This window comes from Vigna angularis, chromosome 1 (genome assembly GCF_016808095.1).
Source record: "Vigna angularis cultivar LongXiaoDou No.4 chromosome 1, ASM1680809v1, whole genome shotgun sequence".
NCBI classification, from domain to species: domain Eukaryota; kingdom Viridiplantae; phylum Streptophyta; class Magnoliopsida; order Fabales; family Fabaceae; genus Vigna; species Vigna angularis.
In genome coordinates, this window is record NC_068970.1 from 64,788,052 (window position 1) to 64,806,505 (window position 18,454).

The window sequence follows — 18,454 nt, forward strand, 5'->3', positions numbered from 1 at the left end:
CTCCAGCTCTTGCTCCAAGTGAAACTCCGCAACAACATCTGCTCCCATCCAAGTGGATGATCATCGCCAAAGAAACATACCCAAACAGCACATAACAAAAACAATGCAAGGGTGAGCTAGATATAAAAAGCATATTATACAGATAGAACAGTTAAATTCAATGTTATCATACTTAGATTCGTATAAAATAGCAATTAAAGCATGTTCATTAATCATAATTCCACCCACTTACACGACATGCAAAAGTCATCCAAACATGGTAAATTGACATCCAAAGACTTGTTACTCAACATACCACAATTCCTACTAGACACTCATCCGGATGATACATTGATGAGCGGTCACGGGAGGTTATGCACTTGTGATGACTTCTACTTTTCCTTACAAATACACTTCCAAAATACTTCATACCATTCACAAGGTTAGTCCCCTCACTATGTCCACACCGGAACACAGACCAGGACCTCCTGCTCCTCTCACCACATAATTCATCCTTCTCTACATGAGACTGGATGATTATTAGAGTATCAGGATAACCTCCAACTACGGGACCCTCAACATCAACATACACACTAATACTATAATTTTATAGAATCTCTCCATGAGATTCATGCCATGCTCATATTCCTCAACTCACATTACACTTCTATGTAACTCTCCCCGTAATAATCATTTCGTGATCAAATGCACAATTTCATATCAACATAAAATACATTTATCACAGTAATCTTATTACATCTCATGCATTCACATATTTTTGTTTTACATGAATTTACCTCAGAGTATATATATATATATATATATATATATATATATATATATATATATATATATATATATATATATATATATATATATATATATATATATATAACACATTGCACACTTAAAATAAGAGCAAAAATAACCATGGAACCGAACCCTGTTTACCGAACCCTATTTGGACGATCACTCTTCACTGGACACTATTGGACGAACGCTCACTCAAACTGAAGGACGAACGCTACACTTCTATATCCAGGACGAACGCTCAAAGATTAAAACCGAACGCTACACTCACCAGAACGAACGCTCAACAATTTGGACGAACGCTCAACTATTTGGACGAACGCCAACTATTTGGACGAACGCCAACTATTTGGACGAACGCTCACTGGGACGAACGCTCGCGGGGAAGGACGAACGCTCACTATTTGGACGAACGCTCAACATAACAGTGTTTGGACGAACGCTCAATATCACACTGTTTGGACGAACGCTCGCTGCTGAGCAGTCTGGACGAACGCTCGCTGCTGAGCAGTCTGGACGAACGCTCACTGCGGAACGATTCGGACGAACGCTCGTGGGGAAGGACGAACGTTCACTATTTGGACGAACGCTCAACATAACAGTGTTTGGACGAACGCTCAATATCACACTGTTTGGACGAACGCTCGCTGCTGAGCAGTCTGGACGAACGCTCACTGCGGAACGATTCGGACGAACGCTCGTGGGGAAGGACGAACGTTCACTATTTGGACGAACGCTCAACATAACAGTGTTTGGACGAACGCTCAAGTTGAAGGGCGAACGCTCGCTCACAGAAACTTAAGACCGAACGCTTGGTCGATCAAATTGGACGAACGTCCAATTTGGCTCGGACGAACGCGCTCCGCAGCATCTCGCGCTCAGGCGCGACATGCTGGGCGCGAAATTTCCAGAGGCTGGGGCGCCTGGGCGCGACAGGGGCGCCCGGGCGAGAATTCTGCAGAATGCAGAATTCAGCAGATTTGAGGCCAGAACCTCGTTTTACCATTTTCAACCCTTTTTATTAACTTCTAACACCCTAAATTCATGTTTTATACTAGATTGAACTTATCTAACTGATTATAGACGTTCCATATTCAATTCTTAAGGGATTCATACTCAAATTCAACCATAAAACACCAATTTTCACAACTTAGATACCCAAAATCCAATTCTACCACTTTACACCTATTTTGATCGATTTGATGGTTCTAACAAGTCATAATACAGTGAGTGAAACTCTTCCCAAGGCTCAATAACACTCTAGACCCCAAATGCTCAAAATCACTACCTCACTTCCTCTCCAAATGACTAAAAAGCTATGAAATTCCAATTTCCTTCAATTCCAAAACATACAAGATTTCATACATGAATCAACACATCAATTTCAGTCCAACCATACATACAACCACAATTTTCCAGCATCCTACTCATGCAACCACTATCAACATCCAGAAAATCCAACTCCCCTTACCTCTTGAAGACTTCCTTGAATTACTTCCATAGAGTTTGATCTCCTTCCAACTTCAAAAGTTCTTCACTTCTCCTCTTTCCCAGAACTGCCAGCCACTCTTCAACTCTTCCAAATGCACCACCAAAGCCTCCTTGCAGCGTCAACAGCAGCTCCCACTTCTCCCCTCTCAAATTTGGCAGCAAGAATTTCCCCTCCCGGCAGAACCCATAGCCCCCCCTTTTAACCTCCCAAACCCTTCCCCTTTAAGAAGTAGAACCCGTGCACTCCCTTACCCCTTCAACAGCTGCCTCCCCGTGAAGCCATTCCCTACCACACCAATCATTCTAGGAAGCCCCCACCACTTCACATGCTCAGCTACCCACATGAGGCCCACCTCCACCACATTTTCTTTTCTAATATACGGTCCTTACAAAAGATGCCATTAAAGAAAGAAGAATTAGAAAGTAGTAGAAAGAAAGCAGAGCCAGATTTCAAAAATGATAAGTGTTGGGAAATATTATATAAACAGAAACATGAACATCATATTTCATGGACGCTGTTAGCCTGTTTCACATTTAACATCGTTTTTCATTTTAATTTTCTAAATAATATTTTTTTTTTCATTCCACTTAATTGTTTGGTTTGATAGGAAGAGTGTATAAAAGAGCCCTATAATTCTTTTTATTTGGCACTTAACTCGTGGATGGCAGACTTCTATGTAAGAAAAAAAAAACATAAAAAATTATCAAAAATACCCAACATGATAACATGAAACCTGTTTAGTTTTTTGGTTTTGTAGCCATTTGTCCATTTGTCACTCAAAATTTCTTACTCTTCCTTCTTCAACTTATATTACTTTTCCAGTTTTTCATTTTCTTATTAGGTTTCAACTTCTTTAAAGTTTGTTTTTCTATTTTTTTTTTGGGTAACTATCAAATTGAAAGTTAAGTCTTCTTTAACCATATTTCTTTTTGTCTCAGTGTTAAATGAAGTTGTTTTTCGATATTATGTTGTCCTTTTTAGCTTTATTTTTTAGTTTTTATAGAATGAATTTTCAATTATTATTTTGATGGAATGATTGGATTGAACATACTAGACAATTAAATAAAATGATAGAATGGTCGGAATAAATAATTAAGCTGACGCGATAGTTACAATGAACGAGTTGATCAAGCTAGCTTGATGGACATACGACGAAATGACCAAGATAGACAGGTTGGTTAGGATGGAGATAATGGATTGGACTAACTAGATGACCGAGATAGATGAGTTGACCGATCTATCAAAGCTACCTTGAATAGGCGAAATAGACAATATGGTTAGACTGATAGGATGGTCGAGTGGTCAGATTAGTTGTGATGGATAAACTGACGAAATTGCTAAGATCTATCGGTATATAGTATAAATAATATAATATGAAAAAGATGACGCTGGTTGTTAATTTTAACTCCAAATACATCTATTAAATTAAATCCATCGGATAAGGCTTAGATTTCTTGAAATTAAATCCTAATGATGGTATTAAATAATTGAAGGTAGAAAAAAAGTAGAGTAATTCAAAGAAATCAAAGTAATGATGGGAAAAATAGCAATGATATATATCAATATCTTTATTTTAAAAGTTTAAAATAATAAATTTATAAAAAAAAAGTTTATTTAAAGTGAAAGTTATAAATTTATATTTGAATTCTCGATAAAAAAAAATAGAGCAATTTTAGCGAGCGTGTATAGTGTGTTTGTTTTTATGTTGAAATCAACATTAAAACCGATTCTTACTACAATTTGTTTCAATTATAAGTTGTGAAAAATGTCATTTGAAATTTTATGTTTTTTAAAACATTTAAATATATTAAATTTATATTTTTCTCATCTCGAATTATTTTACATTTTATTTAAATAAGGTAATTATTTTTTATTTGATAAAGTATTTAAATTATTATTAAATGTAAAAAATTATTTAAATATTAAGAATGTTAATAATTAAAAAAAATATCTATATTGATAATATTTTATAGTGAATATTAATTGATATTATTTTTTAGTCAAAGTTTGAGTTAATCATAAATGATATTGACTAAACTTTTTCTCCATTAATGTCAGTCAATATTATTTTCAGCTAACGGTGACAATAATTTTAAGTTGACATGAATTAAGTATGTTTTTATTATATTGTTAATAGTGATTTTTTGCCTACTTTTTTTTTTATCAAGGTTAGGTTGATTTTTTTTTCTAATCAATATTATAAAAAGGAAATTCTAGCAAACTATTGATAAATAAATTAACGGTGAAAAAGATCTAATTGATATGTGTCTTAAATTAGGTTCTCTAAATTAACGGTGAAAACAGTAATTAACAACTAGAGAAAAACAATATTAATCTACAACAAATATAAAACCCTAAAAATTAAAAAAAACTTAATAATATAAAAAACTCAGTCAACATTAAAAGAAAGTAATAGTCATTCCAATGTTTCAATTTTAGTCAAAATGATAAGGTTCCAATTAAAATAAAGTTAAGAAAATAAAAAATATAAACTATATAAAGAATTCTTATTTATTAGTCAAAATTTAAAATAAGTTAATTTAAATAATTAAATTACTCATAAAATTATGATTTTTGAATTTCTTAAACATAGTCTTTTGTTCTAATATATGAAAATCTATAAAAACGTATTATTATTATTTAAAATTTATCATCCAAATGTACTAAGTAGGTAGTAAAAATAAATGTTAAAAATTAGAAAATTATAAAACATGACCTTTCTGTATAGTTTCAAGTCTACATTTTAAGTGGCAAATAAATGCTAAGACAGAGTCGTACCAAAGTCAACGCAAATGTTCATGTTTCTGTTTATAAATTTCACAGCATGCATCGTTTTGAAATCTGACTTTTAAAAATGGCTCTGCATTCTTTCTACTACCTTCTCATTGTTCTTGCTTTTATCACATCATTTTCCTTCACTCACGTTAATGCAGGTTCGTCTTCATTCCTTATTTTCATAGTGTTTTTCTTTTTATAAAAGTAAATCTAATTACAATTTAATATTTAACTTTTTCAAGCATTTACGATAATTTTTAAAAATAAATTATTATTTCTACTCTACTCAACAGTCTTATGTTATTTAAGCAACGAGACAAAATTTAAACAATAATTTCTTCTTTCATGTTTTTTTTATAAAAAGTGAGTTTTAATCTTAAATCATCCTCACAAATCGACTTTTAAAGTGAGGTTTACATCTCACTTATATATTATAAATTAATTTTATATTATAAATTAATTTTATTTTTTAAATTAATTTTATTTTTAATAGAAGTGGAACTTTCAATAAAATGTTCATTATTATTTTTTCAATAAATTCCATCAATTTTCTCACAAAAATAATTATAATTATTTTTAACAGAGTTGGAGATTAAAAGAAAGCTTGGGAGGCTACCAAGGCCACCTCCACCTCCGATAGCAGCTCCGGGTCCCGGCACCTTCTCTATTTCCCATAACTTCTTCAAAGATCCATTTTGGTAAATAAGGATTATATTTTATTTATATATTATGATAATTTAATATGATTTAAACTTAATGGAATTTAACTATTTTTTCATAGAGTAAATTATATATTATAATAATTCATAGAGTAAAATATCCATTTGTTCTTATAAGTTTAATCGGTTTAACTTATTTTAATAAAATAAATAAGTCATGGTTTTAATAAACAAACAAATATAGTTTTATTTTTACTGTCTGACCAAAACTGAATTCATAATGCTTGTAAAGGTTTCACAGCTCATCCATGTCCTCACAAGTCAAACTCACAAACATTAAATAATATATTAGTTCTAATATTTTATCGAGATTTTTAAGAAATTAAAAGTTAAATATAAATGATAATGTATTTAAATTTTAAATATGAAAAATTTTCTAATTAACTTGCAAATAGGGCTATAAATATGAATGCAATTTTTCATTTTTATAAACCATACATACATGTTAATCCAATTGATCTTTAATAAATAATGAAAAACAAGTGTTCATCTTGACTTTAATTTTTCATTGGTTTTCTCGAAGTTTGACTTTGCTGAATGCAAATTTTCTTTGTTTTTGGACAGAGTCAGAGGTTTCAAGGAAGCTTGTGAAATTACTATTCTCACCTCCTCACCTTGTCCAAATGTACGGCACATGATAAAAAACAAAAAAAAAAAACATATTTTTGGTTCTTCGGAATGCTATGGTTGCATTATGATACAACTATACAGTATTATCAATTGATATAAGCAGTTTTTTTTATTAATTTTTTATATGTGAAATTATGTTGTTTCAAACGTGGATTTAGCAATTTAAGTAGAGGTGTTAATATTAGTTAATCCCAACGTGTTTGCAAGTTCAGGACCGAGTCAATTTGGTTTAATTGCCAACTAATAAATACAAGACTAGTAATTTTCTGGTTCAAAAACATACAGAATCTAATTGACTTGATATATATATATATATATATATATATATATATATATATATTCTTTTAAAATTAGTATAGATTAAAAATGAGTTAATTTGACCTAGATACGTTGGATTAACAAATTAAGTCCGAAAAAATGTCATAAAATCCAGTTAATTAGCAACTCCAATTTAAGAGACTGAAAAAGATATCTTTCGTTTTCAACCTAAAATAATAATAATAATAATAAAATAATGATGACGAAGAATGATAATAATGTTTTGTTACTTGTTATTTTAGTTCAAAAACACCAATTGACTAGGTCGAAGACTTAAATTTTTTGAAATTGAATCCTAATAATTGTTTTTCAAGGATTTAAATTCAATATTTACAAATTTAATATTTTTTAATTTGATTAAAAGTTTTTAAGTGTTTTATGCATTTATATATACTGAAAATAAAATATTTAAATTCAATATTTACAAATTTAATATTTTTTAATTTGATTAAAAGTGTTTAAGTGTTTTATACATTTATATATACTGGAAATAAAATTTTATAAATAATTCGTTTATGTTGTGAATCAGGTCACAAATATTTTTAATTTACTTTATTTTTTGAATTATGTTGACTATACTTAATAAATTATGCATTTCTTTTGTTCTGGGTCGTTGGAAAACTGAAACATCACACATATAACCAACCACAAAGACATCTATCTTAGCTTCATAGGAAAGGTTTGAATTTCACACCAACTACGAAAACGCGTGGCTATAGGTTATAAATACCTGCGAGCATGGATCATTTTTGTATATCTTGCTTTTAAAGATAAAGATGGGTCTGCATTCCTTCTTCTATTACTTTCTCATTCTTCTTGCTGTAATAGCATCCTTTTCTTCCACTCAAATTAATGGAGGTTTGTCTTCGCTCCTCTGTTTCATATCATAGTATTTTTCTTTTCATGAAAGTGAAAACCTTAAAATCCACGTGTTACACACCAACCATGTAACACAACATCATTAATACAAAAACTCACCATAACCTTTTTTTCTGTTGTTGTGAACAGAGTTGGAGATTAAGAGAAAGCTTGGCGTCCAACCAACTACACCAAAATCTCCCATGACCGCTCATAATCCCGGCTCCGGTCATAATAATTAGAAAATGAATTTTAAATTTACCTCAATTCTAAGTAATCCAATTGTAATTTTGTTTCCAAGCATTTATTTTTCTCCAACTTACTTCTCAACAAGTAAGATAATGCAATAATTTCTAAAATAGTAATATATTCCAAAGTTTAAGAATATGTGTTTTAATTATTTATAATTGTTTTTTTATATTAAAAATAGTTGGTGAAGCAATTTTAAAAGTATTTTAAAATAACTAAATTTTAAATTGTGTAACTTGATTAAGATAAAGATTTTAACTCATTTCAATAATTTTTTAATCAACACATTTTTAATATGATTCTAGTATTTACAAGAAGTAGAAGTTCTAAATGAGTAAAAAAAATAAGTTATAGAATTATTAAAGGATTTGTGGTATGTAATATTATACATCTGAGTTATTCAGTCTTGATGACAAAGTTCATTATTATCTTTTATTATTTCTCATTAAAGTTAGATAGTTCAAAAAATATTATATATAAATATTTTGTAATTTTTAAGGAATTGAGAAATTGTTCCTATGTAATAATAATGTAGATATTATTATACTTTCAAGTAATATATAGGTTCAAGAGATTTTTTATTAAAATTTCAGTACAATAATTTTATACATAATATATTTATAGTTGTGAAATTTGTGGTTATTTTTAGCAAGTAAATATTTCTTAATGTAAAGATTTTAATTTATTTTAACTAAATAAAAAAATATAAGTCATGTCATAAGTTCTAATAAATAAATTATAGTTCTATTTGACGTTCTGACCCAGAAGTAAATTCATAATGCAGCTAAAGGTTTAATAAATAAATGATAGATTCAAAGAATATAACAAGCTGCTCTTATAAGTCATCCAATACTATCGTATTGAATGGCTCCACATGAAAGATGATTAGGTTTGTCAAATATTTTAAATATTTTTATGTAACTATATTAAAAAGAAACATAAATATTTAAATTAAAATATATTTAATTAATTGTAATTAATAATGTATAATTAAAACATAATCATATAAATATTATAAGAAGAAAAATATTTCAAACTATAAATGAATTTTATTATATAAAACAAGCTAAATAATTAGGAGAACGAAAAAAAAGTGTAGTAAAAAAAACGACTAAGTGAATAATATAATATATATATATATATATATATATATATATATATTTAACACATATTTATTTTCTATTAAGTTATCCACATTATTTTATCTAATAATATATAGTAAATTAAAAGTGGAATTACTGAAATAATTGAACATCGTAAGTAAGATATTCCTAGTAAATGAAAGGTAAAGTCAACTTTTTTTGCTTATAAATATTTGTCGTTTCTTATATTTGGTATTAAATATTTTAAACGCAAATTAGATCACAGCATCATGACGCGGTATAGCTTCCACTAAAACCCAGCCAATTTTAGTTTTTTTTAATAGCTTTTGGATAAATTGGTGTTGAGAAGTTGAATATACATGACAAACCATAAATTTAATGTTTTATAGATTTAAATTGAATCCATTGTCAAATTTACTCATATAATAAATTGTGGCAAATTTTTCTTTACCTATATTTTTCAACAAGTTCAATAACATCCTTTCACATGTTATTGATTAAATTGATTAAAAATAAAATAATATTAAGTTAACTCTTTAACATAGTATAGAATAATGTAAATTTTATATCCTAATAAAAAATTTTATTTGTTAGAATGAAATATTTCAAATGTTGATTTTTTATAAATAAATATAATTAAATAGGAAAGAGGTATTAATTAAGGATTCTATATCAAATAAATAAAAGATAAATATTAAAGTTGATTTGTGTGGTATAAGCACTTGCTCGTATATAAAAAGAAAATAACAAACACAGAAACAGAAGTTGAAACCGAAGAAGAAAAGCAGCATCACGTATGATCAGAGAATCACTATGCAGTAAAGCAGGGCTGCTAGCTTTTATCAGTTGAAGATTTTTATTCTAAGTTTATCAGTGTTAATACTTCATATTTAATGATTAATTTAACAGTCTTATACCAATTCACGTGGGATCCGAAGAGAACTTTACTTAAAGTTGATGAGTTTTCACACCAGTTTTCCAGCTCTAATTTCGTAGTTACTGTGAAGTTCAAACCTTTGCTATGAAACTAAGAAGAAGATGTGGAATTCTCCAACAAAAACGGTATAATAAAAAATAGAGATGTTCATATTATTTTTGTAGTTATAAATATTCTGTGAGAATGGATCATTTTCTATATCTGGCTTTTAAAGATAGAGATGACTCTGCATTCCTTCTTCTACTACCTTCTCATTCTTCTTGCTCTAATGGCATCCTTTTCGTCCACTCAAATCAGTGCAGGTTTGTCTTCGTTCCTCTTTTTCATATCAGTCTTTTTCTTTTCTTCAAAGTGAAAACCTTAAAACCCAACACGAACCATGTAATAAAACATCATTAATGCAAAAACTACCCCAAAATCACCATAACCTTTTTGTTGTTGTTGTGAACAGAGTTGTTGTTTAAGAGAAAGCTTGGCCCGCTAGCATCTGGACGAGAATCTCCCATGGCCGCTAATAATCCCGGTCCCGGTTCTGATTAGAAAATAACTTTTAGTATTGAGATATAGACTAGTTTTAAACTCGTATCAGTGAACGTAATAACATATGTATTGTAAAACCTATTTAAGTTTATCTATTATGTGTTTAGAAAGAGTAGTTGTTTAGACTCTTTTATATTGTCTTTCATTAGACTTATTTTTTAATCAATAAATCTAACATCGTATAATCTAGACAAATTAGTCCAATCTATTTTGTTATATTAGATTCGTTTAATAAGTGTATGGATAAATTTATTTAATGAGTATTCTTAAACTCGTTTATTAATATATATAATGATTCGTAGAATTTTTTTTCCTATACTCATCTAGTTATTGTATGGATAAATTCATCTAATATCTATGGTTAGACTCGTCTAATTGTGTATCGACACACTTGTTTAATATTTTGTTGTTATACTCACTTAATCAACATATTTTTTGACTATATAATCAATGTATAAAATGACTTATCTAATATTTTATGTATGATGATATAGTTAAGTGTATGAATATAATTGTCTAATTAATGTATCAACAAATTTCTTTAATGTATTACTAAACTCATCTAATATTTTTTCTTATATTTGTCTAGTTACTAGTTTCGTCTAATTAATGTACATTTAATGTGTATTTCTAAATTCATCTAATAATAATATAAATACATTGATGATACATTTAAGATAATTAATTTGTTATCTTTTATCTTTTATTTCGATATTACTAAAGTCACAAGCTCTTTTATTTAGAAATTAAAAATAAAAAAATATGAATTCAAAGATTTTGAATCAAAATTTACAATATTAAAAGAGTATTTCCATTTAGCCTATTATAAATATAATTATTTAAAATCTTATATGAAGTTCTACATACATATTATTAATAATGTTAATTTTTTATTAAATAATACAAGTTTACTTTTACAAACTAAAAATAAAGAATATTGAAAAGTAAGAATATTTATAATATAATTTAATATAAAAATGATGTAATTTTTTATTGAAAATAAGAAAAATTATTATATCACATTTTTTTACATATTATTACGTAAGAAATAATAGTAAGATATATATTTTTAATTAATATAAAGAATGACTAGACTTATATTTTTTTCAATACCCATCTAATCAATCTATAAACAATAAAGTTATTATTAGGATTAACATATTTGATATATAAAATATGTTCAAACGAACATCTTGGACATGACAAGTATAGAGATATCTATTATTGTTCCTATATCCATACTAGTGTAAAATAAGGTTACAAGCTATAGCACTCAATGTTAGCAAACAAAAAAAACCAACATTAAAAAAGATCGGTGACATTGTTATACTTAAATGCAATAACCTAAATGTCTAAAAGGATTAATGTTTGACGTTATTAACTTAATGACGTCTGAAACCATAAAATTGACATCCTTTAATATTGGTTAAACCCATCTTCGACGTTAAACTATACCCTGAGTAAAAATTTAACATCCGCTTAGGCAATTGCATATTCATACCAAAATAAATTCATTTGAAACTTTTCTTATATTTCTTACAGTTTCACTCCCCAAAAGAGTTTTTGGATCCTTTGTAAAACCTACACCTCCATTTACCAAACTTTCGTTTCCCTAAAGAACTTTCGGAACCAACATCCATATTGTTAACTTTCTGTCTCTTGATCTCTATTAACTCCTTCAAGTTCACAAAAGCAAGACTTTTCTTTGTCATTGATTCATCCTCTTTAGAATTAATTTTTGTGAACCTTGAAGATGTGATAGAAATTTAGAGGCCACGAGTTAATAGATCTGGATTTCAAACAGCTTCTCCATTTTACATAACATCTACTTCGTTTGTTGGTTTGATTTTCATTTTTGTACATAGATTTTTTTAATAATGAAGTTCCTTTTGAAACCCTCAAAGGTAATTGACGTCGAATTAACGTTGACTGATGCTAACGTCCGACTTTAAATTCGTAGTGTAATTCATTTTTTAAATTTCCTAAAGATGTTCTTAATAGAAAGATTTCATAACATTTTGCTATGAAATCTGATCATAAAAAATCTTCAAGAAAATTAAAAAAATGAACTAATTTTAATATGATCAAGATGGAGACTCTATTAGATCAAACTATGCAATGATAGTGATATTTGTTAAAAATGTTTCACCATTAAACATATGGTAAACCATGATTTTAAGTTTTCTGAAGATTCCCCTCTCAGTAAGATTTCATCACATTTCTATCCTTCAAAATGCATTTTCCTGTCTTATGTGCACTTTGAAATCCAAGACAACAATCTCCAGGAAAACTTAAAAATGGATCCTAATATGTTCAATAGAAAGACAATTTTGAACCAACTTAAGAAATGATTGTATTTGTATACAAATATTAGACGTCGAACCATTGTTAAGCTTGACGTCAAGTCCTCGTTGGTAACAACACTGTAATTAATGTTTTGCCCTTGACTAAATTCACATCGAACAATTACACACTTCAGACGTCAACGCCTTCATCCATAACAACACTGTAATTAATGCTTCCAACTACAATTTTCTAAGTTCTTACTCTGTCTTTTTGAGTAATATATTGAAAAAATTACATTTAAATAAAAAATTAAAAAATATATACAAAATCTCACATTTAAAACATATTTATTTTCTATTAAGTAATCCACATTATTTTATCTGATAATATATAGTAACTTAAAGTCGAGTTAATGAAAGAATTGAACCTCGTAAGGTATTCGCAGTAATCGCATGCATGAAAGGTAAAGTCAATTTTTTTGCTTATAAATATTTGTCATTTCTTATATTTATCATTAAATATTTTAAACGCAAATTAGATCACAGCATCATGACACAGTAGCTTCCACTAAAACCCAGCCAATTTTAGTTTTTTTTAATAGCTTTTCGATAAATTGGTGTTGATAAGTTGAATATACATGACAAACCATAAATTTAATGTTTTATAGATTTAAATTTAATTTGAGTCAAATTTACTCATATAATAAATTGTGGCAAATTTTTCTGTACCTATATTTTTCAACAAGTTCAAACATCCTTTTAACTAATAAAAAAGTTCAATTTCCCACGCCTAATTGTTTCGTTTATTTTTGTCTTATAAATTTTATCAATTATCTTAGATTTACTCCTAAGATAGAATTTAGCATTCATGATAAAAGAAAGAGTGTACAAAAAGAAGAAGCATAGACATGGACAAAGAAAGATTAAGAAAATGATTTAATTAATTTCCATATATTATATTATATATATAACGTCACAGATATTTCGTATTAATTAAAAATAAAATAATTTGATGATGTATAAATAAATATAAATATTATATTTTAAATTAACTCTTTAACATAGTATAGAATAATGTAGATTTTATATCTAATAAAATTTATTATTTGTTAAAGTAAAATATTTGATATGTTGATTTTTATATTAAATAAATATCAATAAATATAATATTAAATAGGAAAGAGGTATTAAAGATTCTATATTAAATAAAATATAAGATAAATATTAAAGTTGATTTCTATGGTATAAAAAGAAAATAGCAAACCCAGAAAAAGAAGTTGAAACGGAAGAAAAAAAAACAGCATCAGGTTTATCAGTCGTATGATCAGAGAATCACTACGCTGTAAAGCAGGGCTGATAGCTTTTATCAGTTGAAGATTTTTATTTTAAGTTTATCAGTGTCAATACTTCATATTTAATGATTAATTTATCAGTCTTATCCAATGCACTTTGGATATATGAAGAGAACTTTTTGAAAGTTGGTGAGTTTTCAATTTTATTAAACTTGGTTGACGACATAGCCACACGTTTTCGTAGTTTCTGTGAAATTTAAACCTTTGCTATGAAACTAAGAAGATGTGGAATTGTCCAAAAACGGTATAATAAAAAATAGATTGTTCATATTATTTTTTTGGTTATAAATATCTGAGAATGGATCATTTTCTATATCTGGCTTTCAAAGATAAAGATGGGTCTGCATTGCTTCTTCTACTACCTTCTCATTGTGCTTGCTTTAATGGCATCCTTTTCGTCCACTCAAATCACTGCAAGTTTGTCTTCATTCTCTTTTTCATATCAGTCTTTTTCTTTTCTTCAAAGTGAAAACCTTAAAATCCAGATGTTACACACCAACCATGTAATACAACATCATTAATGCAAACAAAACCACAAAATCACCATAATCTTTTTTTTGTTGTTGTTGTGGTGAACAGAGTTGGAGATTAAGAGAAAGCTTGGCCAGCTACCATCTGGACGAGAATCTTCCATGGCCGCTAATAATCCCGGTCCCGGAGAAAATAACTTTTAGATTTACCTCAATTCTACATAATGAACTTATTTAAACAATAAGTGGATAAATTTATTTAATATGTGTTTAGAAAGAGTTGCTAATCAATGTTGTTTAGACTCTTTTAATGAGACTCATTTAATCAATAAATCTAATGTTTATTAATAAATTTGTATCATATATACATAGATAAATTAGTATAATGTATTTTGTTAGAGTCGTCTTATCAATGTATTAATCGACTCCTTTAATAAATGTATGAAAAAAATTTATTTAATAAGTATTCTGAGACTTGTCTAATTAATGTATGGAATGATTCCTATAATTGTTTATTTATACTCATGTAGTAAATTTATCTAATATATATTGTTAAACTTATCTAATTAGTATATCGATTTACTCGGTTTATTATTTTTTTGCTATATATTCTATTCTTTGACATGTATAATCAACGTATAAAATAATTTATCTAATGTTTTTTATATAATGATATAGTTACTGTGTGAACATAATTGTCTAATATATATATTGAACTCTTTTATTTTTATGGACATAATTGTTTAATATATATTGTTAGATTCTTTTTTTTTTCTATAATTGTCTAATCACTATATCAACAAACTCATATGATATTTTTTTCTTGTATTTATATATTGTATACATTTAAATTCGTCTAATTAATGCACGTTTCGTTTCATGTATATTTTTAGATTTATTTAATAACAATATAAATAGATTAATAGTACATTTTAAGACAATTAATATTATCTTTTACCTTTTATTTGGATATTACTAAAGTTACATGGTCTCTCGTTTAGAAATTAAAAATAGTAAAATATGAATTCAAATATTATAAATCGAAATTTAGAAGTATAATGTTTCTTGCTACAAATATATATTTTAAACATTAAAACCAACTATAAATACAATATTTCAATTTAGTCTATTATAAATATAATTATTTAAATTCTATATACATATGATTAATGCTATAATTTTTTATTAAATAATATCAGTTTACTTTTACATACTAAAAATATAAAGAATATTCAAAATAAGAATATCTATAATATAATTTAATAAAAATGATGAAATTTTTTATTGAAAAATTTTTCTAAGAAAAAATTATTATATCCTTTGTTTTACATATTATTATTGTAAGAAATAAAAGTAAACTATAATTTTCTAATTAACACAAAGAACGATTAGTCTAATTATTTTTATAATACTCATCTAATTAATATATAAATAAACTCATAAAATATATATGACAAGATTTGTATGATATTTTTATTTATAGTTGTTTAATTCATGAACAAACTTATCTAGTGTGTAAATTTGTCTAATTTTTTTTATTATACTTGTATGTTGATAATGTACGCTTACTATATATTCCTAATACGTTTAATGAAAACATAAATATATTAATGATATATTTTAAGATAATTAATTTGTTAGATTTTACTTTTTATTCTATCTTACTAAATTTATAAGTTCTCACATTTTGAAGTTGATAATAGTAAATCTTTGAAATAAATTATTAAGTATAATATTTCAATTTATTCTATACTAATATAATTATTTAAAATTTTATATAAAGTTTTATGTACATTATATATGATTAATGCTAATTTTTTGTTAAATAATATCAATTTAATTTTTAATTTTATTTAATGACGAAGGAACTAGAAATCATAAACCATGATTTATAAAATTATTAAGATAATTATTGTATCTAATATTATTCCTCTATAAGAGAATGTTTTATATTTATGATAGTGAACTCAAAATCCTTAAAAATATCAGAACACATCCTAGTATTAGAGTATGAACGTGAGTGGTTGAAGATTTAAGCAGAAGGAGAAGAAGAAAGTAACGATGGAAGAAAAAAGGATATGAAAGTAGAAGTGCGTGTGTGCATCATGGTGGTAATGAGTTTGTGGAATGGTTGGGGAATTGAAGCTGAAGTTTGAGATGGTAAGTAGCAGCAGCTTCATCAGCTATGGTGAAAAGTGCAAGACCACGAGCAAAGGCAAAAGAACCAGTGCCTCCGATGACCTTGAGCTGTTGTTTGTCTTCATGAGCCTGCACGCTGAGCGAACCCTTATGATCTGGGGTGTCGATGCTCAGATACATCACATTGAACGCCGATTGCTGAAACATGTCGCTGAGAATCACGAACCCCTCTGCTTTTCCAACCTCGCGTGAACTCTTCTCCGGTCCCTCTGTCAGGACGAGCGGAATGATCACAGCGCCGCCATCTTCCCTTGGTACGAGGTCACTCTTTAAGGTTGGTATCTGAGGCTGTTGGATGTACAAGGATAGATCCAACCACGGCCTTCCGTGGTTCTTGTTGTGGGACACAGGTGACAGCACAGCCAAAACAATAACTGCTATTGTTGCAAGGGAAACCGCAACGCAGAATATGATTCGTGCTGACATTTTGATCAGATTAAATGGCTACTCCGTTTTCCTTTTAAATTCAACTATCCTTAAGCTTGAAAAGCAAAAATATTAATGTTCTTGGCAACCTAACCCATATTGCATTTGCTACCTAAACCAATATGAAAAATCCTTCATGTTTGTCTTTTTGCTTCTTGGCTTCCACAGGGGAATATAAGTTTTTTTTTCAAATCTGTATAAACAGATTTTAAAAAAATTATATAAATAGACAAGACAACTTAATACGAAGAAGTCGTAAACTCTTTATACATATATGATCAAAGTTGAAGTTATTTATCTCTACACTATTTTAACTTTGAAGTCGTCTATTTATATACAATTTCAATTTTAAAATCGTCTATCTCCATATTTTAATCTTAAAGTTATCTATTTATAACTCTAACTTTACCTAATAGATTATCTATTTATATAAACCTTCTTCACGCTAAGGTATAAACATCTCGTGTGTGATACTAGAAATTGGATGATCCGATAACAGGTGGAATAGAAGAATAAAATGCCCATATAGAACTCGGTAGGATAGGCTATAACCATGACTTTGATACCATATTAGAAAGTGGGTTTAAGCCTAACTCATTAGAAAGTGGATTTAAGCCTACTCAACTCCACAAAACCGCATGTAAGGTGAAATTTGCATCTCACTTATATATTATAAATTGACTTTATCTCTAATCTAGTTGACGTGATATTTCCAACAACTTTCTTCATATAAAATCGTGTAAGAACACTACTTAGCTTACGTAATTATTTTAAAATCAATTTATATATGTAATATATGAGACAAATTTATCTATATATGTAAAAAAAAAATATCAAGAAGTTCCCAATCTTAATGTAAGGACGCTCCTTCAAATTGGAATATCACTACACCTAGAAAACTGTTTGCATTTCTTATTGTTTTGCTTATGTTTGGTTAAATAAACATATTTGTTATATTTATCATAGATTACTGGTTCTTATAAACAATACTTTGAAGTTGTTATTTTTTCGAAAACAGATCCACGACTCTAGTTTCACTGCAAAAGTACATAACTTTGTTGTTTATTATGGCTATAGCTCGTTCTACTACAACAATTCCTCTTCGCATTTTCATTACTACCAGCACATCAAACTTGGCATCGACTACCATTATATATAGTGATATATTGATATTAGTTTCTCAACATTTTTTTTCCGCTTGTTTTTAGTCCCTCTCATTATCTCGGATGGTTTTATTAAAATAGTTAACTACTAACTATTTAACATAAATATAGTTTAAAATAAATATATTTATTTATTTTTAAAATTTAGA

General features: G+C 27.8%; 1 protein-coding gene across 1 annotated transcript; it reads right to left on the bottom strand.

Moving 5' to 3' along the window:
• Window positions 1–16,620: 16,620 nt before the first annotated feature.
• Window positions 16,621–17,142, bottom strand: LOC108323388 (uncharacterized). The gene has a single exon (XM_017555832.2). It carries the CDS (start codon window positions 17,140–17,142, stop codon window positions 16,621–16,623), a length of 522 nt encoding a protein of 173 aa, XP_017411321.2.
• Between the last annotated feature and the right edge of the window lie 1,312 nt (window positions 17,143–18,454).

Coding starts and splice junctions, on each gene's coding strand:
- LOC108323388 (XM_017555832.2), bottom strand. CDS start 17,142: ATGTCAGCACGAATCATATTCTGCGTTGCGGTTTCCCTTGCAACAATA.